The sequence below is a fragment of the Patella vulgata genome, chromosome 4 (assembly GCF_932274485.2).
Source record: "Patella vulgata chromosome 4, xgPatVulg1.2, whole genome shotgun sequence".
NCBI lineage: Eukaryota > Metazoa > Mollusca > Gastropoda > Patellidae > Patella > Patella vulgata.
Window position 1 is genome coordinate 30,686,830 of NC_065882.2, and position 24,816 is coordinate 30,711,645.

The 24,816-nt window shown below is 35.4% G+C and overlaps 1 protein-coding gene across 1 annotated transcript in view; it reads right to left on the reverse strand.

The window, feature by feature from the left end:
• Positions 1–24,816, reverse strand: part of LOC126817147 (kelch-like ECH-associated protein 1) — a 109,213-nt gene that overhangs the window by 18,264 nt on the left and 66,133 nt on the right. The window contains exon 3 of the mRNA XM_050543989.2: positions 8,136–8,341. Coding sequence (XP_050399946.1) covers positions 8,136–8,341 — 206 coding nt within the window. The remainder of the gene's footprint in view (positions 1–8,135; positions 8,342–24,816) is intronic.

Sequence of the window (24,816 nt, forward strand, 5' to 3'; positions counted from 1 at the left end):
GTATTTAGCAAATCGTGACTGTCACTGGTATATGATAACAAGCCAACAGTGAGGCTTATGCCCCCCGCCGAAATTGCAAAATAAATAGATGACACATATTAATTAATCGCACATTTATTTTTTTCACTAAGTTTCATCACTCTCTATCAGATAGAATCAAGATTATCTTGTCCCAAACCATCGACAAATGAAATCGATTAGCTCTGCTTTGCTTCAGCTCAAAATGTTAATCATTGAACTCAGTCAAGACATTTAGAAGGAGAGTTATTGTGTTCCAAAGTTTCGACCAATCAAATTGCTTATCACTCTGCTTACCCTCAGCAAAAAAATGTTCATTAATGAACTTAGTCAAGGTATTGATATAATAAAGCTATACACGAAGTGTCCTCACTTTCACTTAATTAGAACTAAAGTTATCGTGTCCCAAAGCATCAAACAATCAAACTGCTAATCTCTGCTTACCCTAAGCAGAAAATTCCCATCTTCACACTCCATCAAAGCATTCACCTAATTGACACCTACGCCAAGTGTAAAAATTCTAACTCTATAAGAATGAGAGTTATTGTGTTCCAAAGTCTCAACCAATCAAATTGCTTATCACTCTGCTTACCCTGAGCAGAAAATGCTCATTATCGAACTCCATCAAGGCAATGACCTAATAAACACCTATACCAAGTTTGAACATTCTAGCTCAATTAGAAAGAGAGTTATTGTGTTCCAAACTCTCAGCCAATGAAATTGCTTATCGCTCAACTTAGCCTGAGCAGAAAATGCTCATTGTCGAACTTAGTCAAGGTATTGATGTAATAAAACTATACACCAAGTTTCATCACTCTCACTTAATGCACCGGTCAATAGGCATCTTGAACTACCCCCCCTCAAGCATCGACGGCTATTCGACGCCATGTCGGCGTCAAATCATGACGTCAAAATAGCCAGCTAAATGTGAAAGAGTTGTGAATCTTTGATGAGAAAAAAATTTGCCAAAGGTGAATCTTGAACAAAATAAAATATTGCTGAACACAAATAGACGTTGAATCTTCAACCAACACATTTTTCAGTAAATATTGTATTTTTAAAAAAAATTTTTTTTATGAAAACGGACGAACCTCCGTCTGTTATCGTTGGCTGTCATACAAGAAATTCCACCTGTATAATTGTAGACGCGATTGTCTTTATGATGTTTTCGTGGTAATCTGGATAATCTTAACTACAAAATGGTGTATGAATTGGCGGTAAGTTTTTTTTCTTCTCGACTCATTTATGTCTATTTTCCGCATAATTATGATCATTACAAAAATGAAGTAAAGTTTACCACCCTCAGCAACCCCCCAGGCATCATCATTTTGTATCATGCATGTTTTTTAGCTCAACTTTTAAAATGTGAAGTTTCAGGTCATTACTGACAGTGACATTAGGCCTAGGCTGGTAACGGCCCGGGTCTTTCATTACAATGGGTATTAATACTCAATGATGTAAACGTCACAGTGGACAACATCGTAAAATTTCACCTCTTAAAGTTTTGATTTGGGAAATCTTAAGTTGATTAGCGGATTACGGCTTATTGAAAGAAGCGATTGACAAACTAAGCTATTTTATTTGTACATAAATTTGCTGGATGTGTTTGATTATGTGTCAGGTTGATATAGACTCCATTGTCCAGGTCTGAGCTTGCACAGATAAATAATTGAACTAAAAAATGTCTTTGCTCGAATGGCGAAAAAGATCGGTTCGTAAAAAATATTTTTAAAATGCTGGTAAAAAAGGACGATAAATTTTCAAAGGTAAAATAGCATCCGATTTTTGCGGGCAGAGGCATTTTATAGATAAAACATATTTCTACGAAAATCTTTTAATTTTTTTATTCTTTGCAACTTAAAAGTGGTTAATATGGGCTTTTTTCTGATACTTGTCAAACTTTGCTCTACCTAGATCCGGTACTGGAATTGGGGGTGAATCTTTACCCTAATATTGAACTAATGTTAATTTTGGACCTGTGTTAGAAAGTGAATCTTCAGTGAATGTGTCTTGGCTTCAAGTGCATTGCGGGGTGAATCTTGACCCTAAAATATTGAGCTAAATGACAATCCGAGGTGAACGCTTGAGGGGGGGTAGTTCAAGATTCCTATTGACCGGTGCATAAATAGAACTAAGTTATCGTGTCCCAAAGCATCAACCAATCAAATTGCTTATCTCTGCTTACCCTAAGCAGAAAATGTTCATCTTCGAACTCCATCAAGGCTTTAACCTAATAAACACCTACACCAAGTTTGAACATTCTAGCTCAATTAGAAGTGAGTTATTGTGTTCCAAAGTCTTGGCCAATCAAATTGCTTATCGCTCTGCTTACCCGGAGCAGAAAATGCTCATTATTGAACTTAGTCAAGGTATTGATGTAATGAAACTATACACCAAGTTTCATCACTCTCACTTAATAAGAACTAAAGTTAATGTGTCCCAAAGCATCAACCAATCAAATTGCTTATCTCTGCTTGTGTCCCAAAAAGTGGGACGGACGGACAGACAGACGAACCCATTTTAATAGTCCCCTGCTTTCTTCGAAAGGCGGGGGACAAAAATGTATTATGAAGTATTAAAACGATATGGGTGGGAGGGGGTACACTGTGATGATAAAAAAAGTGACAGCGTCATGTATTTTTTTTTTTTTACAAATTATGTATACATATAATACTGTACATTTACATGCATTCAACCAAGGAATATTCTTACGGGGTTTTGCACAGCCGTAGAAAAATCTCCGCTGTGACAATATACATCTACTCTATGTCGCCCAATTCATTTCGGTGGAAGCCGATATTGAAGATAGCCATTTCACACACACATTACATGCACATGTCATATATTTAAACAATGGCCACGAGTGTGTTAATTCTCTCCTTCACTCCGTTATAATTTACTTATTTTGAGTACACTTTCTGAATGATTTCCTACTGCATATACATGTACACTGTGTAACTCCAATCTATAAGCTTATACATATATGTTTACGTTTAAAATCTAGAAGCTCGAAAGTTATACTAGACGGTGTACACGCAAGTTTCGTGATTGAACCTTGGTTGAATGCATGTAAATGTATGGTAATATATGTATACATAATTTGTAAAATAACAAATACATGACGCTGTCACTTTTGTGACCTTCACAGTGTACCCCCCTCCGATCCATCCCGTTTTAATGCGTCATAATACATTATTATCATATACCAGTGACAGTCAAGATTTGCTAAATACTTTTCGCCGAATAAAGCAGCGTAAGAATATAGTCCCAATCTTTTCCTGCGTTTCTGACCACGCGACTTACCGTTAAGCGCACCTTGGAGTGATTTATGACACTGTACTGTATTGATTTAGATTAACTAAAAGTGCGAGTAATGAAGTAATGTGAAAAAGCTCATCGTATATAATTTAAAAGTTGGATTTGATAGCAGCCAATTATTTTTATTGGAAATGACAACATTTTGACAAAAATTGTATTTTCAGCCTTTAAAACAAATATCTTCTTCAAATGAGTGCTATTCAATATTCCTTTAAAATTATGATATTCAACTCCATTCAATATATAGAATGATTTAATACGATACTATAGATATCAAAAAATTGCTTCTAACTTCTTCCGTTACTGAGAAATAACCAATTTTGTCAGGGTCACTTTTTACGATTTTTTTGGGCATTTTAATTTCCCATTAGAAAGTCTCATTAGCTAACTTGGCGGTAAGTTAGTAACAAATTTTGACAGATTACTTTATTGACATATCTAACACATCATAACAAATGTATAAATGGAATTGATAGTGCTGGATATGGTTGATTCTGTGTCCATTTTATAACAGTGTGTAATGCTTGTGTGGAAATATGTTAACACTTTCATTGGTACCGGAAGTGACATAAGTTCAAGGGTAACATGGCAGCAGTGAAACCGGTCATTACTGCTTAATGAGATAATCCATTTATAAAACTTACATAATCAAGGCCCAAATAGTCACCTAGTTAGTAAATAAATGAATGGATGTCACTTAAATACTACCCCTTAACAACTATAAATAAGCCAACAGTGAGGCTATGTCATCCCAAAATAAATAGATGACACATATTAAAGATACATTATGTAAGATTTAGATAAAGAACTAGCCATTCTTGCTATAATAGTTCGAAATTAGATGATGTAAAATGAATAATTTGAAAATTTCATTCAAATTACTCCATTGCAAGTGAAGATATTAGCCTTTGAAGGTTTGATAGACGTGTGCAATAATTTCAACCACAATACTGGTTGATCGAAGCTAAGTCTCGGTCTTCCATATTTGATTACATCAAAGTATCGCTGAACCATTCTAATCTATTTAATATCGGAGAAATCTGATGCCATCGAGAGTTGATTAAGGCCTGGATCGGTTAATTAATGTCTAATTCATACTTTAGAAAACATTTCAGGCCTAAAGAAACCCTGCAATAGGCAGATTTAGCTCTTGCATAATGCATGTTTAATTAATCACACATTTATTTTTTTTTCAAAAGTATCGAGCAATCAAACTGTACACTAAGTTTCATCCCCCTCTACCAGACAGAATCAAGATTATCTTGTCCCAAACCATAGACCTATGAAATTGATTAGTTCTGCTTAGCTTCAGATCGAAATGTTAATCATCATTGAACTTAGTCAAGACATTCACCTAATGAACATCTACATCAAGTTTAACCATTCTACCTCAATTAAAAGCAGAGTTGTTATGTTCCAAAGTCTTGAACAATCAAATTGCTTATCGCTACTTAGCCTAAACAGAAAATTCTCACCATCGAACTTAGTCAAGGTAATGATATTATGAATCTATATTCTGAGTTTCATCACTCTCACTTCATTACAACCAAAGTTATGCCCCAAAGCATCAACCAATCAGATTGCTTATATCTGCTTACCGTAAGCAAGGTTCATCATCGAACTTCATCAAGGCATTCACCTAATGAACGTCTACACCAAGTTTGAACTTTCTACCTCAATTAGAAGGAGAGTTATTGTGTTCCAAAGTCTCGACCAATCAAATTGCTTATCGCTCTGCTTACCCTCAGCAGAATATTTTCATTATCGAACTTAGTCAAGATATTGATGTAATAAAGCTATACACCAAGTGTCCTCACTCTCAATTTATTAGAACTAAAGTTATCGTGTCCCAAAGCATCAACCAATCAAATTGCTTATCTCTGGTTAAAAAAAGCTGAAAATTCTAATCAAGGCATTGACCTAATAGACACCTACGCCAAGTGTGAACATTCTAACTCAATTAGAATGAGAGTTATTATGTTCCAAAGTCTCGACCAATCAAATTGCTTATCACTCTGCTTACCCTAAGCAGAAAATGTTCATCATCGAACTCCATCAAGGCATTGACCTAATAAATACCTACACCAAGTTTGAACATTCTAGCTCAATTAGAAAGAGAGTTATTGTGTCCCAAAAAGTGTGACGGACAGACAGAAGAACCCATTTTAATAGTCCCCTGCTTTCTTCGAATGGCGGAGGACAAATTTTAATAAGTTTAAATATAGAGGGTTCAAATCTTATTTCCAATACCAGAACCAATTTTTTGCTTGTTATTTTTAAAATTAGAAGCAAAAACAAAGTGTAACAAGCAAAAACTTTCAGTAATTCTAGTTGTAAATCTAAAATTAATACAACATTATTCTACCTGGTGCCAAATGGAAGTATTGGAACAGAATTTGATCGTTTGGACCTTTGTCCATTTAACCACCACTTATTCACAAATGTGTATTTTATTGGTTTTTGCGTTTACAAAATGTGGTAATCATAGTTTAGACCAAATACTACGTCAGTAGTATTTTAGTTACGGCTGCGTAAACCATGTGAAATGACCTGTTCGCCTTCTTAGGGTCAACACAGTTAGGGATAACATGATTGGTCAATAATATCACATGGTTTCAGTTTTGCATATATTATTTGTCAGGAAGGTGACGTATTGTTATTTCATTGGTTAAGTTACGCCTGGCCGATTATATCTGGTCTCTTCGTTGAGACTCGGAGTTTGTTAAAGGAAAGTGAGTCTATACGCAAAATGGCGTCTTACGTACAATTTTATCGTAGACATTTTCAACCTTTTAACAGAATTAAGCTATAGAAAAATTCAAGTTTTAAAATTTGCTTTTTAGACTAATTACCGTAGATGCAAAACTTTTCGTTTTAGTTCAAATCTAACACGCTATTTTCATATTTTAGCACGCTTTTTGCATCTTTGCGTCCGCTAATTTCGAAGCCTGAATATATATAATTATTAATTGTAGATTGAGGGTAGTCGACCACATTTATATTACACCAGGGGTGTAAAAAATTTTTTGAATCCACTAGCCCAGGGCTAGTAGTCCACTGTCAGGCACTAGCCCGACATTAATATCCACTAGTCCATAGTTTGACAAGGTACAAGATTTAATCTTCAATATTTTGGCATATGTTTTGTTGCCTGCCAACCTATTGTTTTTAATAAAGATCGTAGACTTGATTGCCTAATAATTAAGGATGTATACGCTACTCGGTTAACCGCTCACGGATCGGTTGCACTGGTGAAACGGTTCAAAAAACTACAATCCGATATTCGTTTTCATATCATATCTGACCTTCAAAACCAGGAATGGTTGCCACAACAATGTTTTCTTTCACTAAAGACCATATAAATACTTCATATATAGCACATGTCATTTATAATATATCACGGTAAATTATGATATGTATATGTTACGTGATTATTAGCACTTACTGCAAAGCCCAAGAGAGCCTCGACTGATTGACAAGTTAATTGTTTTACCGTATTTATTTACCTGGTCACTCTATAAAGAGTCTCAAAATGAAACAAATCAGTTTGATGTGCTGATATAAAATTAAAATAGACAGGATAGTAAAATTGTTTATGTTATCACTAGTGCCATGCTGCTGTGCGATAGGGTCAAAGTTGATGACACACGGGTCACTGGAACCATTCATCATGGCGTGTGTGTAATGAACACGTGTAGTAAATTCTTTGGAAATACCGGACATGTTAAATAATCAAAATTATCTTGTATTTAAATATACAAAGGTATGCTTTCAAATATTTATGTCAGAACTAATCTAATATAAAGTGTAAGTGAGTCTTTTGTTTTTAAATCAACCTGATTTCAACTGGTTTATACGTGTCCTGTCAAAGCGTGCAAGATGGAGAAATGAAATGTCAATAATGAATGAATAGAAGGGGTAGAAAAAATTTCCATATGGCTCTAAGTTTTACTACAGAAAATCTATTGTTATGATTGAGTTTTCCTTGGAATTTGAGAAATAAATGTGGGATGTTTTACAGTTTATTTATCTATATATCGTCACTAGTTTAATTCACAAACCAGTGAAAGGGCACTAGCCCAGGACTAGTACGGCTAATTAGATCACTAGCACGTAAGTTATTTTTGGTAGCCCCGGGCGTCGGGCTAGTGGATTTTTACAACCCTGTATTACACTAAAATCTGATTATAAATTTAAAGTCAATCGGATATTAACTTTGGCCTCTAGAGCGTCCACAAGATTTTTCAAAGTGATCAAGGGCCATAACTCTGGCAGTAATTATCGGAAATCGCTGAAAATCGATAGGCTTCTTCATCTCATGACCTTAAACACTGTGTATAAATTTAGGATCAATCGGATATTAACTTTGACCTTTGAAGTGATCAAAGGCCATAACTCTGGCAGTAATTATCGGAAATCGCTGAAAATCAATAGGCTTTTTCGTCTCATGACCTTAAACACTGTGTATGAATTTAAAGCCAATCGGATATTAACTTTAGCCTCTGGAGGCAATTGTGGACGCCGGACGGACGGGGGCGACGACAATATACGACCACATTTAAATGTGGGGGTATAAAAATGTGACTTAGATCGTTCTTCCCCTGGACTCTACATATATTATTACTGTTGAGTATTGTTACAAGAACATAGAACTATACCAAGAAGAAGTGAGTTGTTCAATTATTGTATGATCAGTCTTACAACTTACACCCCCAACTACACTGAACATACAACCCATCGTCGAAGGTTGGACTTATAATAACAGGTCCATAAACCCCAGAATGGCAGATGATACCTACCCGCACCACTTCTCATTGTATTCATTGGTGCTACAAAATTCCATTCATCTCTTTCTGGATTGTATCGTTCTACACTGCGCAATCTATTTTGCCCATCATAACCTCCCACTGCGAACAATAGTCTATTTACTACAGCACACCCCACTCCTATTCTCTTAGTTGACATTGATGCTATATTTTTCCATCGATCTATATCTGCATCATATCTTTAATAAAACAAAAAATTTTCTGTAATAAATTATTTCATGCACATTAAAGATACATTACCACTAAATAATAATTAGGTAGTTATTTCCAATAAAAGTATGACAAATTGGTATATTTCAATAAATCTTACTAGAAAAATAATGGATTCCCTGAAAAACACCCATCGGACAAAATGTAAGGGTGTCCCTAACCAACATCCTGTTCGAGTAACACTGTAACCCAGGTATCGTTTAATCTTGTGTATCTAGCACTAATTTCTTTCACATTCGTTTAATATCAAATCTTTGTTTAAAAATTTGTAAAAACTGTTTAAAATCACCATAAATCGTTTAATTTGTACATGTGTCCAGTTTAAAGCTGCTGATTAATTTTGATAATGAGTGTCCAATTTACTAGTATTTAATTTCCTGATCACTGTTCAAATATTAATCATTATACCTCATTAATCCGATATGCGTGAATATCGAAAGGAACCGAGATCTTTGGGATATAAACTTACATTTCCAGGCCTTGCTTTTTTAGGAGCGCGATCGCGCTCGAGCTCCATCGCGCACCTATATTTCGCGTCAATAATATAAGCGCTCCTTTCGAATCCTGAGAGCCATCCAAAAATAACCAACTCATTGAATTGAATCTCCATGGTATTCCTAGTCGTTATCGACGAAAACACTAGTTTGAATACGGTCGATCACATGGGTCATTTTATGACCCTACGTTGATATAAGCAGCTCATGCATTTGGAGTGCTTCGGTTAGCCAATTGATATAGGACACAGCTCACCAAATATTTCTACGCCGTCACCCACGAAACAAGGGCCAAAGTTATTTTTAGTCTCTCTCTCCCTTTCCCTTTTTCCCCTTTTTGCATGGCGATTTTTGTTGACTTTTTGGTGTAGAATCGAAAAAAAGGGTTTGAAAATACATTTTCTGCCAGGTTTTGGTGAATATTCATGATTTTGAGGCGGAAGGATACAAGAGTTGTGAGGTTGGTTACGTTGAAATTTAGGGCCGGAAATTGCATGTTTACTTGTCTCTACTTCCAACTTGTGTATCTCAAGTTTTTCATGGTGAACCTCATACATGCTTTTGGGCAAGAGTTTGCCACATGTTGCTCCATCTGTGGCAGAAAGCGTTCTACCCAACGAAAATTTGGGAAAAAGTTAGAGCCGGTCTAAGAGACGAGAATTAACATTAAAGTCAATGGGGAAATAATTAGTGATCTGTGGCCTGTCTGTGTATAACAAGGCTGTGACTGACATGCCTTAATTTTGAAAATATGAAGACTAAATTATCAGAAAATATGTATAAAATATTTTGAGTACAGAAAAACTAAAAAAAAAGTTAAATCTTAAAAGAAATTATCGATTTTGGCGGAAAATTGTGATTTTACTGCAAATTTCTCAATTTTCAGTTTTTATTTAATTTCTAACTGTAAGGAAAATATTTTAATGTCCAATTTTGGCTTATTCAGCCTCAGAGAGCACAGACAAAGTGAACAGTATTGTAATTTCACCTAATTTTGTCTAAAAATCAGGAATATTCACAGAAAATCTCCAGATTCTCCCATTTCGAGGTAGAAATTAATGCTTTCATGACTACTCAAATGAGTCAAAATGTCTAAAAATGCCCTTATTTTCATTGCTAATATAACTTAGATGGGATCTATAAGTTTGTCAGGTTTAGAAATAGCTCCAGCTTTCCTACAGAAAATTGAAATTTAGTCACACTCAGTTAATAATGTACAGCAGATGGGTTTGTACAAAATGTTCAAAACAGGAGTTGGCTCAATTTTGCCACTATTTTACCCAGAATAAGCATTTTTTTCTTCTCAGAAACATTAAATTCTTGCATTTCCTTCATGTAGGAAGCAATATCCCAGTCTTTCTAGACATTTTTTAGTCCATCATTCTGTTTAGAGAGGCTATAAATGCCCCACCCTTTTTTATTAATGTGTTTTGAGAGATTTAATTGCACCCGAGTTGACAATTAAATGATAGAAATTGGAATTTGTGGTTGAATTGCGACTAGGAATGTTATTTTGCACCAAGAAATGGTTCTTTTGTACATTTCAAGGATTTCTAACCTTTTTTATTTAAAGTCAAACACCCTGGTACAAAACTGGTGTAGATCTGTAAATGTCAGTTTAATGTTCAATATTTTTTTATCAAAATCTAGGATTTGTGGTGTTTGTTGCATTTATGTTGCTTATAGAACAATAAAATGTACATTTTGCTCCTTTTCAGGCCTCCTTTTTGTTGTCAATTCTGTCATAACCACTTTTTTGACTTCATTTTTTCAGGAAATTGATGTAAAGATCCAGACATCTTGCTTCAGCACTAGGATTGCAATAAAAATTTATATGATGCCTCTGAGGTTTGAGATGTTGGAAACATTGAAATATTCCCAAATTTGTGAAAAATGTGTAATCTGTGACCCTTTTGTTAGAGAGGAGTGATCATAGACTAAATATTGCATTTTTTTTCATTCACCAAGGCCTATTTTAAACCATAATTCATATTTATTACACCTATTTTAGTTTCTATGCACATATGTTAGCCAGGGATGGTAAAACATAGCTGTTAGACAGATTCCTTTGATAATGTTAGTTCTGCAACCAAAGATTAGATTGATTCAATCTGTGGCATGTTCAGGGGTAGGGATACATGTTTGAGTATAAATCTCTAATATTACAATCAATGCAACTGATTTGCAATTTTTCTGTTTGCATATTGTCCACAGATTCTAAAAATATATTTCTTGCCAGTCTGGATATTTAAAAAAGTGGAAAATTATTGGTATTTTGAAAGATGCTACATGTAAATTTTGTACATTTTTCATGACATGGCAGTAAAAAATTATTTTTTTGAAAAAAATTCCAAATTATGAATGTTTTCTATGTAGTTTATTTGCAACTTGTCTAATTTTTTCGCAGAACTCAAATACTGCCCCTTATAAGAAAGATTTTTAAATTTTAGCACAAAAGGCCCATGGACCGGAGATGCACCACTGTACATAAAGCAGCATGTATACTTAAAGGGCCATCATTTTCGCAGTTATTCTTTGATTTTGATTTCCTTTCACCAGCATGTTGCCAGAACACAAGGGAAGCAAATAAAAAGGGCCTTTTGGTGATACCTGAAGTTTCACCCCTATATAGGACACAGCTCACCAAATATTTCTACGCCGTCACCCACGAAACAAGGGCCAAAGTTATTTTTAGTCTCTCTCTCTCTTTCCCATTTTCCCCCTTTTGCATGGCGATTTTTGTTGACTTTTTGGTGTAGAATCGAAAAAAAAGGGTTTGAAAATACATTTTCTGCCAGGTTTTGGTGTATATATTTATGATTTTGAGGCGGAAGGATACAAGAGTTGTGAGGTTGGTTACGTTGAAATGTAGGGCCGGAAATTGCATGTTTACTTGTCTCTACTTCCAACTTGTGTATCTCAAGTTTTTGATGGTGAACCTCATACATGCTTTTGGGCAAGTGTTTGCCACATGTTGCTCCATCTGTGGCAGAAAGTGTTCTACCCAACGAAAATTTGGGAAAAAGTTAGAGCCGGTCTAAGAGACGAGAATTAACATTAAAGTCAATGGGGAAATAATTAGTGATCTGTGGCCATATAATATAGAGCCTCGCACTGCATAATTGGGCCGCTTATATCAATATCATGTAATGACATTACTAGCGTTATCTTATCTCACCTCGCCGATAGGGGTCCCTTTGGTCGCAGCAAAATGGCTGCATTTAGCAGACGAATTATTTAAAATTGTTATTCTATTGTAATTCGTTTCCATAAATCATCATGCCATCCGTCCAACTTAAAACGTTTTTAAACTGGAAAACGGGCGATGTTATTGGGTACAAATCGTCAAACAACCAAGGAACTGAAACGGTGATTGAAGTATGGTGCAAAACCTGTGCCAAACACAGCAATAAAATTTCCTCTTCTGTACGGGGCCAGGCAGTGCACGATTTACAGAAATATGTAACCGGCACAACATTTGTCACCAAACACACCGTGCTTTGCCATTTAGAGTCTAAGGTACACATGATGGGCCTGCAGTTAGAAAAGTTAGAGAAACAACTAAACTTGACTGTGACAGGACAAAACACAACAACAAATCAACCAAAAATCAACACATCGATAATAACAGCAGCCAGGGATGCTTACAGGTAAGGCCTGACAGTACTCTATAATTACATTAAACTGTATCATATGGAGGATGAATGATTCAAAGCAATATTGATTAAAAGTAATAGTACCGTATCTGAAACCTCAGACTCTAAGGTTTTGAAACTATTATAATATTTATAGTACCAACATTTGATAATACAACAACAATAGTGTCAGTTTTAATGGCCATTAAATTGTCTTCCTACTAACTGATGTAAGGCCAACTGTCATGACTATAAACATTAATCAGATAAATTTAATAAGGCCTATTTATTTTTCTTATTCCAGGAAGCTGATAAGGACTGCATACATGTTGGCTGCTAGGGGCCAGCCACTGGCTTCCTTTCAGACTATTGTAGATATACAGAAAGCTAATGGAGTTAAACTGATTTCAGGTATTATCAATTGATTTGTGATGTGTAATTAATTGCTTTATCTCTTCACTTGAAGGCAGCCATGCCGTGGTAACTCAGCGAATAAGGCTGTGGATGATGGATCGGTGCGTAAGGCGCTGGCTCGCTAACCAGGTTTTTCTAGCATGGTTTCCCCTTGGCATTGGCACAGGACGGAGGGTCTGATTATTGGATGGAACGATAAACTGAAGTCATGTGCGTATAAAAGAACCCTTGAGAGCTGGAACATGAAATTGAAATAAGAGTAGACCGTAGCACACTGCATGGTGTATGCCCATCTTCATTAGGAAGTTAAACCCTATTTCATTTCGATTTATTTCTTCACTTTAATGATTGGATAACATTTAAAATGATTGGAACAGTTTTACTAAAAATAGTTGTAGTAAAAATAATGAATACAATAGTATATTTCTTTTAAATGATATAATTCCAGGTGCTGATGGTGGCAAGAGAGCAAATGAATTTGTTGGAGAAATAGTAAAGACCGTTAAAGAGAAGATGGTGAAGATTCTAGGTGCATCAAACTTTTTTGCTATTCTGTCAGATGGTTCCCAGGCCAGAAAAACCAACACTGAAAAGGAACTGGTGCTTGTTCTTGTAGTACGTGATGGCCGCCCAGTCTATCATTCTGTTGCCTTAGAGAATATTGATGAATATGGCAATGCTACAGCAGACAAAATAAAGAGGTCGTTAGATGATGTTTTTCAAAATGAAGCTAAAGTCAAGATTCCTAAAGAGAACTATCAGAAACTTCTTGTGTCGGCTACAGCTTATGGGGCTTCGGTGAACACCGGTGCATACAGTGGGGTTCTAACGCAGTTGAAGGCTGACCGACCATGGCTTGTAACAACACATTGTGTTTCTCACAGACTTGAACTTGCTATCAAGGATTCCTTGATGGCCCATTCAGCATTTGTGGATGTTAAAGATTTCATGGTTTCACTTTTCTATCACTGTAAGAGATCTGGCAAGTTTGTTCCCATATGCATGCCACCGCAGAAGCTTTGGGCACACAGGCTTATAAATTCCCAAAGTACATGGGACACGGTTTATGAATCACCAGCGCCGAGGAGTAGAAATATTATTACACAACTGGCCAATTCTCCTCCAAAGTATTGAGAATACTCACAGGAAAAGCAAGATACCAAACTTCTGGGCTACCTGCGGAAATTAAAGAACTACAGTTTTTTGTCCCAGTGTTGTCTATATAAACAGCTAGTGGAGAAACTAGCTTTACTTTCTCTCCACTTCGAGCAGGGAGACCTTGTTTTTGAAATTCAGCCTGCTATTCAGCGCACGATCAATGAACTGACAGAGCTTTTAGTTGAAGATACATTTGCTCAAGAAAACTGTGGCTTTGTACTACATGAAGAGGATGGGAAATCAGTGCTAACCTGTCAACTGCACAAAGCTGGGCACAAGAGGCGTAAGCCAGAAAACAGAATTCATCCAGATGACATACTCTGGCATGACACATACAGAAGGGATTGTGAGTAGTAATAGGAACCTCCAGAGCAAAGCGATTCCAAATATCACTGCCTGTATCACACAGCGGTTCCAGTCATTTGAAACAGATTTGTTCCAGCACTGTCTGTGGCTGGATCCATCTAACTGGTTGGTTGATGTAACAGAGGAAATGAAATCTCTTCAATATATTGCATCACACTTTCACATCCCACTCCAAGCCAAATCCTTTTATGATAAGGATCTGAAGCGAGAATGGAAGGATCTCAAATTCAATGTTCTGAACTTCTACAAGAAAGTTGAAGCAAAGGAAGTGTGGGTGAAAATCCTGCAGTACAGACGGAGCAAATACCCCAATGTGTGTCTTCTTGTCGAACTTTTGCTGTGCCTGGGTATGAGCAACAGCTCTGTAGAGGGAGGTTTCACCACCTCACTGCTATGCTGCCTGATAGCAGGCTTTCCATGACCCACAGGACCATAGAAAACCTGCTGCTTATCAAAGTGAATGATCTGGTGTGGACGGAACAGGAGCGAGAAGAAATCATTGAGCTTTCCCTAGATCGTTTCATGGAGAGGAGGAGGAAATTAAAGCTAGACAATCAGGACAAGCCAAGAGGAAGTGCTGACAGTGACAGTTATGATGATGACGTTGACCATGATTCCTCCAGTTCTGAGGATTATTCTATGGATGAAGCAGACCCTGATGACGTCATGGAGCCTCAGGCAGACCCGGGTGATGTCATGGAGTCGCAACTAGATCCTGGTGAATTGACGGAGCCTCCTCTGTCAGACCTTGACAACTTTAGCTATATGGAACATCAGTCAGAACCGTATTATCGAGATTGAATCATGTTCTTTTTAAACAAAAAACTCCAACAAACCTGAACTAGTCAATTTTTTCTCTAAGCTTTTATTTCTTGTTAACAGTTCATAGTATATATATTCAGTATTTTATTGAGAATTTTATCCTCTTCTTGATGGAAATACCCTTGACAACTTGTATCTTAATGAAATTAAACCAACAGAAACTTGATAGAATTTGAAGTAGATTGTTTTATTTGGACAAATGAAATACATTTCACCATTACAGGTAACATATACTCACAATAAATTCAATTGTAAGTAGTTAAATTCCAGGAGAGTGAATCACTCTCCTCGGAATATTTAGGAGGACTGTTTATGGCTCTCCATCATTTTTCAAACGGCGAGGCCTGCATTTCAAGTTTCAACAAAATCGGATAAAAATTGTGACCTCTATAGGGCCCACAACCTTGATATACCATATTTTTACACTATTTGAGAACGAACGGCGGCCATTTTGTCTGTCAGTTTTGGGCTGTCCTTAGGGTTAAACGGTGATATAATAATACGTTTTTTTAAATCGGATGAAAATTATGACCTCTAGAGGGTCCACAAGATAAAAACGTGATTTTTAATACAATCAGGGGCCATAATTCAGGAAGTTAGGTTCCGATATGCGCGAATATCGAAAGGAACCAATATCTTTTGGTTATAATCATTCATTTCAAGTTTAAACTAAATCAGATAAAAATTGTGACCTCTACAGTGTTCACAAGCTAAAAACGTGATTTTTCGTACAATCAGGGGCCATAATCCATGAAGTTACGTCCGAGATCTTAGGGTGATAAACCTATATTTCAAGTTTCATTGAAATCGGATAAAAATTGACACCTGTAGACTGTTCACTAACAATTGTAGACAGACGGACAGGGGCAACGACAATATACGTCCACATGAAAATGTGGGCGTATAAAAACAGAATGTCTATCCAATTGAAATTTGAATATATTCTGATGAATAGGATATTAATATTAACTATTATTTTATTAGCCTATGGCACATTTCATGACAATTGGACCCATATCGTTTTAATGGGTCATAATACATTATTATCATAAACCGGTGACAGTCAAGATTTGCTAAATACTTTTCGCCGAGTAACACAGCGTAAGAATATAGTTCCAATCTTTTGGCGCATTTCTGACCACGTGACTTACCGTCAAGCGCACTGCGAAGTGATTTATGGCACTGTGCTTTATGGATGGTTGATTTAGATTAACTGAAGCTGCGAGTAATGAAGTAATGTGAAAAAGATCATCGTATATAATTTAAAGTTTGGATTTGATAGCAGACAATAATTGATGGATTACATCTAAGTTATAGACAAAGATGAAATCATACGTTTAAAAAATTGTAAGTTGTTCATAGTTTGCATACAATTTGGCCCCACGTAATGCATGTATACAGTGCGTTAGAAAAAGAATCCGACCCTAGCTTCCTCACCAATGGTTAACATACCTTGTATTCAACTGAAATAAATTACTTTTTTTTTCAACATGCTTAAATCGGGATAATATTGGCACTCAAGCGATTCACCATGTTCTACCGCGAAACACTGTAATACACCGCGAAACGCCCTATTTCGCGGTGATTTGGCTAGCTGGCGTTTCGCTAGCGATTCTCCAAGATTCCGCCGCAGAACAGGGAGTTTTTCCGCCGTGTTTGGCGATTCTAGTCCCAAACTCCAGTAGCGTAGTGTATTATTAATTCAAACAGATTTGGCTTTAGTTTTATATTTTACACTGAAATTTATTGCTTTAAATCTTCCGAGTGCAAAAACGGAAAATTGGAACTTTTGACCCCCATGGTCACAAAGTACAAAGGTGAATTGAGCAAGTTTACATTTTTATTGAAAGAATGATTACCTTCGATCATTTCCAGCATGTTTTCATGATATATAAGAATGGCTGCGCATTCACTTTCAGTGCAAATGATCTCATTTGACCTTTGACCCCAAATATGTCGAAAACGTCCCAACAGCGGACTGATTATCACTCGGCATCGTATTTTACTATTACAATATCTTTAAATTTGATGACAAAATTTTTAAATTTAAAACATTGTAATAGTAATTTATTTTATAAAGATAGGTTGCCAGGCAATGAAACATACGCCCACAGCAGCTAAATTGTCAAGCAGTCAACAAGGGTTGTTGGGGCATATTTATTTTTTGTAGGTAATGGGAACATACTGTTATCAATTTCATAACTTTTGTTGCTCACAAGGGGTTCAACAAAGCTAAAAAGACAGTTGCCTGGCAACGAAACATACGCTCACAGCAGCTAAATTGTCTGAGCAGTCGACAAGGGTTGTCACATATCTATTCTTTTCTAGGTAATGGGAGCTTTTACAAGACACTGACATCAATTTCTTACAGATCAGATGATAACTTTTGTCGTTAGAGCATTCACAAGGGAGTTCAAGGGCCATAACTAGTACTCTAGAAGTAATAAACAGAAATTGCTGAAATTCAATCTATAGCAGGGCTCAAACTAGGATCAATTTTTAGGGAGAAGTGACTTCTCCCTACAGGCAAAATAGGGAGAAGTGAGGGGGATCTAGGGAGACTACAAGGAGAGATCAGATTTCACAAATTGCAACGGTAATGGTACCATTCCATCTTGTTACGCCATTTCACCAACTAAATTTAATTTTAGATAACTTTTATGTATTTACTGTGGTATAACAAGATCACATTAATATTAATGTCAGCATTTACATGTATCAAATGTATATAAGCTTGCAGATAGTCGAATGGACCGTATAATTATATTAGGTAGCCCTAAATGTTCCAATTTCTTGCTTTAAACACCACTGAACCAGAATTTTAAAAGAAATTAGTTGTTTAAATTTATGATAGAAAGCAATGGGGAACTATACAGTAAAACTATACACTATGTAAATGACAACAAAATCATTTTCCAAATAAAGAACAGACAAATAAGTCATTTATTTAGATACGAATTCGTTCTTTTACTTTAGCTTTAATACATACAAGACAGTGCAAGCTCAAGTGTAAGTCGATGTGTAAGTAAAATAAACATGGGTTGACATCTGTGGTCCACGCTAAAAATGGACATCAATATTAGGCTTTAATAGTCTTTCAACCACAAATTATGGCATTGTATGCAAATTTCTATGAATTGTATTCATTTTATATAAAATCTCTTTGTATATAGAACAAAGACAAGCCTGTCTTCGTTCATAGATCTCAATACCACTATGGAAAATCAGGTTAACCAGCTATGCAGAATTTGCTATTTCCACTTACGATCTATACGTCAAATACGCCACTTGATATCGAGAGAATCTGCCCACGCATTAGTCCGCTCTTTAATACTTTCAAGGCTAGATTATTGCAATAGCTTACTTTTTGGAATAAATAAGAGCCTTATTTCTAAATTACAACTAGTGCAAAATACAGCTGCCAGAATTGTGTCTCTTAGCAGAAGAAACTGTCATATCACTCCACACTTAAAAGACTTGCATTGGCTAGCAGTCGAGAGCAGGATACAGTTCAAGTTAATGTGTATTACCTTTAAATGTCTACGAGGAGCTCCGCCTATCTACCTATCATCAACATCTCTCCTTATGCGCCATCCAGATCTTTGAAGCGGAAATTGCAAATTGTTAAGTTATATTTTTTAAATTTATTAAAATAAAGCCTGAAAATAGATGGTATCCATAAACAGTCCTACCTTGTTAAAGAATAATCCTATTAATCCTATAATTCACTATTGCCAGCTGAGAAATTGGCAAAAATATCATTTTCTTCTTCATTTTCAAACGTTTGAAAAAACCTACTCTATGGTGGCGAATAGAAAACAAGGGAGGTAATTGGGAGGTAATTGTGTTGTTATTTCCTGTGTAAGTGTGAGAATGACACCGATGATCGTATAAATTGTGAGTTGACAACCTATTGAGCAAAAGACATAGAAATAATTACGTTTTGACTTTCTTAGAAAATTTGCAATTTCCGCTTTAAGTTTAAGATCCCAAAATGAACAAAAACTTGCAGTTTCAACTTTCAGGCTTAAATCTTTTGGACACCGATGTTTTGCTCACTGTGCGCCTCAATTGTGGAACTCGTTACCATACAATATTAGGAACTCAAAAAGTCTAGAATGTTTTAAGTCACAGTTAAAGACACACCTATTTCTAACAGCCTATGATTAAAGTATTAAGATAGACTCAGTTTGATAGTGGAGAGCCAAATATGTGCCATGAGCATTACTTTACGTTATGGAATGAGCGCTCAATAAAAACTCACATTATTATTAGGGTTTCACACTGCGTAGCTTGTGTGAAACACTATTGTTTTTGTTAAAATTATTAGGGTTTCACACTGCGTAGCTTGTGTGAAACACTATTGTTTTTGTTAAGATTATTATTAGGGTTTCACACTGCGTAGCCGTAATATTAACAATAATTGTCGGATTTTTAACATTTGATACATTTTGACATAGCCTGAGACACGGCAAATAGCTACGATTGTTTAGATTTTTGATTTTCGATTAATCTTCGAAGATATTAGGCGCCAAATTTGAGAATTTTTTTTTTTATTTATGAATATTTTTTTATGGCGATTTACCTATAATTAAAGGGTCATGTGATTTGAGCAAAAATATGAAAAAATTTGTATCGATAATTCACCTTGGCCGCTATTGGCTAATTCAGTTTATGGGTTCTAGGTTAATTATTTATTGCTCGATTTGTATAAAACAAAGTTCATATGCTCAATGGTGCAAAGTCTCAACTTTTTTATTACCGATAAAGCTTTCTGTCAGCAGCGAAAATGACGTAATTTTGACAAAAACTACAATTTTGGCGGTTAGGAACGTCTTTTCGAAAGCAAATATTATTTTTTTAAAATAAGTAAAAAGTAAGAAGTTGCACAAGGCGCAAAAAAAGTCAGAAGCAGTTTTTTTAATTTTCGATTTCATTTTTGCGCCATTTCGATTTAAAGGTGAAAAACGGTGTAAAATTGAGCTATTTACAACCCATTCAGGCGTTTCATATTTTAAAATATTTCTTTGTGACTTTCATAAACTTGTAGCATTAATTCATAAGAAGAGAATCTATCTTCTCAAAAGTAGTTTGTAATATGAGCAGTTGCCGAGAAATGGTCAATTTTGTAAGTGTCACTTTTTACGCTATTTTGCCTGTAAGAGTCAATTATTATTGGATTATCATAAAAGTGATACCATTTGATGCTTAATGTCAATTGTGACTAGGTCAAACCAATTTAACATTTTCAATATCATCGGAAATGACGTAATTTGGGCAAAAACTATATTTATAGCTTTCGAAACAAATAATTTATTCAGATGAGCCGTATTTGTTATTTGTTTAAAATTTGGATATTTGATTCCAATCAACTAATAGAATGAACCCATGGGATCATATAGATATTATAAAATGGTTTCTAACTTGTTCAGTTGCGGAGAAATAGGCAATTTTCAACAGGTCACTTTTCAAGGTTATTGGTCCATAAAAGTGTCAATTATTATTCGATTTTCATGAAATTTTCACTGTGTGATACCTAATGCATTTACGATTTCATACAAGTAATTTAAGATTTTCATTATCACCGAAAGTAACGACATTTTGGCAAAAACTGTATTTTAAGCCTTCAAAATAGATATTTTATTCAAATGAGTCTGATTTGTAATGTTTTTAAAATTATGATATTTGATTCCAATCAACAAATAGATTGAACCCATACGATCATACAGATACCAGAAAATGGTTTCTAACTTGTACGGTTGCAGAGAAATAGACGATTTTCTACAAGTCACTTTTCAAGGTTTTTGGTCTATAAAAGTGGCAATTATTATTCGATTTACATAAAATTTTCATCATGTGATGCCTTATGCCATTTCTGATTTCATAAAACTAATTGAACACATTCATTATCACTGGAAGTACTGTACACTTACATGTAACATGTATAAAATGAATTGATATTGCTGGATTCGGCGTCCATTTTATTTGATGTGTGCAATGCTTATGTGGAAACCTGTTTAATGGTTTCATTGGTACCGGAAGTGACATGTTTAGGGTAACATGGCACCGGTGAAACCCGTCATTACTGCATCGCAGTTCTAGTTATTAGGCTTTCAGACTTTTGTCTGAAAGCCTATTGGGATTACTAAAATTATTATTATTATTATTTACCGCGGGAGCCTATTTCTCCATGATCGAAAACAGATATCGATCTGGGGTTCATTTTTCTATCGGGAAACCATGTGGTGGCTACTTGATAAAGTATTTTTGAAACTTCTGTGCAGACCGGAAGTAACCGAATTTTGAACGGTAGCAATAAATCAAAAATCGGCTGTGGTTTCGCCAATTCTTTACCTATTTTAAAACAATTCACATTTTTGGAAACCCTGAATCTTTTCCAAGACAATGGCTATCTCACATTTTTCAATTTCGAACATTCATCTATGGCATTTGTTGTTCGAAATTTGAAAAAACGTTGTTTAAGAGATAATTTTTGTAATTTTTCAAAATTTTCAAATTTGACCTACATTTTTGGGTACTTGAAGGCAATCTGATTCCAGTAATATAACTTTCATTCAGAGTTAACACCCTTTATTTTTCGATTTTTTTCGAATTTTCTGAAACTTCTGTAACAGGAAGTTATAGTCCAAATCCAACTGATAAAGCTATTTCGACAAGGATCCTTAAAGCGAAAGTGGTCGAAAAATTGTCCGATATTTTGAAGAAAACGCAAAAAAATGGGTGCTTTTGGGAAAAACATGATTTCTCCACCCGATATCAACGGATTAAAGGGGGGTTGGATGGCTGAATGGTTAGCGTGCGCGCGCTGTATCATAAAGTCTGTCATTGAGTCGACTGGCGTGGTTTCGAATCCCCGGTTGTACGTGGCAAGGAGTAGGGTCGCCTGTCCAACCTCGTGGGTTTTTCTCCGGGTCCTCCGGTTTCCTCCCACTGCTAAAGACCCCTACGCGCAAGCGAATTATTAAAATAAATTTAAACCATATGTTAGTCCCGAAATGACCTAGTTTGTGTCGAGTGGACGTTAAACTCCATTTCTCTCTCTCTCTCTTACAACGGATTAAAGAAATTAAGGTATCGGTGGGTAGCCCGGGGATTTGACTATCATATGATATCAATTTCACACGAATCCTATGAGAGAGCAGCAAAATATGACATGCTGAAAATCAAGTATTTTCTGATTTGGAGCGATTTTGGATGCCTATATCTAGAAAACTGTTCCAAGGATTTTTCTTAAACTTTCCCTATCGAGAGTCCCCCCGGTAGTCGTGTGCATTAATCCATCCAATAAGACTTTGAAGTGTCTGCAATATGTAAAGTAACAGACTGAAAATCGAAAAAAGTTTAAAATTGTCAAATTTTAGAAAATGCTCTATTATTTCTTTATTTTAACAGATTTTCAAAAAAAAGTTATACATTCAGATAGCTGTCCTAATTTCGATTCTAACCATGTATAATATGTATTGAGTTATTGAAACTTAATTTTCGATATTTTTGACATTTTGATATTTTTGACACTTTTGAACATAGGATTTCCCAGGGGCATTTTATCTGATCAGAGACAATGTAATATTTCATTACATAGCCCTGTGCCTATTTGATTTCTCCATCAGATGTTAGCGGACCAAAAGAACTAAAGTATCGTTGGATAGCCCCATAAATGGACTATCATATGACATCTGAATGATACGATTTAGATGGCTAGAAAATAAATTATGGTACGCCGAAAATCTAGTATTTTCCGTTTTGGAGCATTTTGAGACGCCATTACCTCGAAAACTAAAGCTACAATTTTTTACCCCGAGTCCTATTGGTGGACTATAGCGTGAGTCCAAAAATAAAAGCATTGAAATAATATAAGTGGTCGAAAAAGAGCCTCAATCTTGGAAAAAAAGTTGAAAAATCCTTAAAAAATCCTTAAATTACTGAAAATGCTCTTCTATTTTTTTTTGTTTGGAAAACAGCTGAATGGATTTTTCTGAAACTTCTTGTACATAAGGTTAGGTAACCAAACAACTTGTTAAAACTATCCCGACAATGATTCAAAAACCGGAAGTAGTCAAAAAAATATCCGATATTTTGAGAAAAAAAATCATAAAAAGTAAAAAAATGGGGATCTTGCGAAAAAAGTGATTACTACGTAAGATTTCATCGAATCAAATCAACTAAAGTGTCATTGGAAAGTTCGAGCAATGGACGATCTTGTGACATCTAAATGGTAAAAATTCGCAGGTTAGGCAATTTATAATGGAACACTCAAAATCTATTATTTTCCTTTTTGGAGCCTATTCAGACGCTTTTATTTCGAAAACTTCTCTTATTTCCTTTCTAAAACTTCTGTTACTTAAGACTCCTAACAGTGGTCTATGGTGTGAACCCAAATTTAAAATCCTCAATATAGTATAAATGGTCCAAAAGGGCCACAATCTTTGAAAAAAGTCGAAAAATCGTTATATCTGTAAATCTGCTTCTAATGGTATAAGGGAGGTAAAACTGTCCAATGGATCTTTCTGAAACTTCTGGCACAGGAAGTTAAATTCCCATACATGTACCACTTGTTAAATCTGTCCTGATAATGATCCGTAAACAGGAAGTAGTAAAAAAATATATTCGATATTTTAAAAAAAAGACAGTAAAAAAATCGGTGCTCTTGCAACAATTGAGATTTCACCGTCGGGTGTGACCGGATCAAAACATCTAAGGTATCGTTTGGTAGATCGATAAATGGGCTATTGTATGACACACTGCCTGTCTGAATCCTGAAAGCCGGTTCAGTGCTGCTTGCAGGTCTAGTTAGGCTCAAGACTATTGTTATTACTAAAATTATTCTTCTTATTAGGCTTTCACCTGCGTAGCTTGTGTGAAACACTATTGTTTTTGTTAAAATTATTCTTATTATTATTCTTATTATTATTATTATTTTTTTTTTCCAATTTGATTGTATCTTAGAAACTACTTGTCGGATTGATTCGATGTCTTCGGTTTTACTGGAAAAGTGGGTGTGACTTAGAGATTAAAGCTATTTCGAACGTTCTGCTACAATGCGAAATGTCCGAAATCGTCGATTTTTGAAATATTGCCGTAATATTAACAATAATCGTCGGATTTTAACATTGGATACATTTTGACATAGCCAGAGACAAGGCACATAGCCATGGTTCTTTAGATTTTTGATTTTCCACGAATCGTCGGAGATATTAGGCGCCAAATTTTGAAAATTTAAATTTTTACAAAAAACTTTTTTATTCATGAATATTTTAATGTGGTATTTTACCCAGGGTTAAAGAGTCATCTGATTTGACCAAAAATGGCACCATTTTTTGTCATCGTAAATTTCCTTGACCCCCATTGGCTAATTCAGTTTTTCAGTCCTGGATTAATTATTTATTGCTCGATTTGTATAAAACAAAGTTCATATGCTCCGTAATCCAAAATGTCATTTTTTTTGTTACCGGTAAAGTTACCTTTCGGCAACGGAAGTGACATAAATTTAGCAAAAACTACAATTTTGACAGTTCGGTACCACTTTTTGAAAGC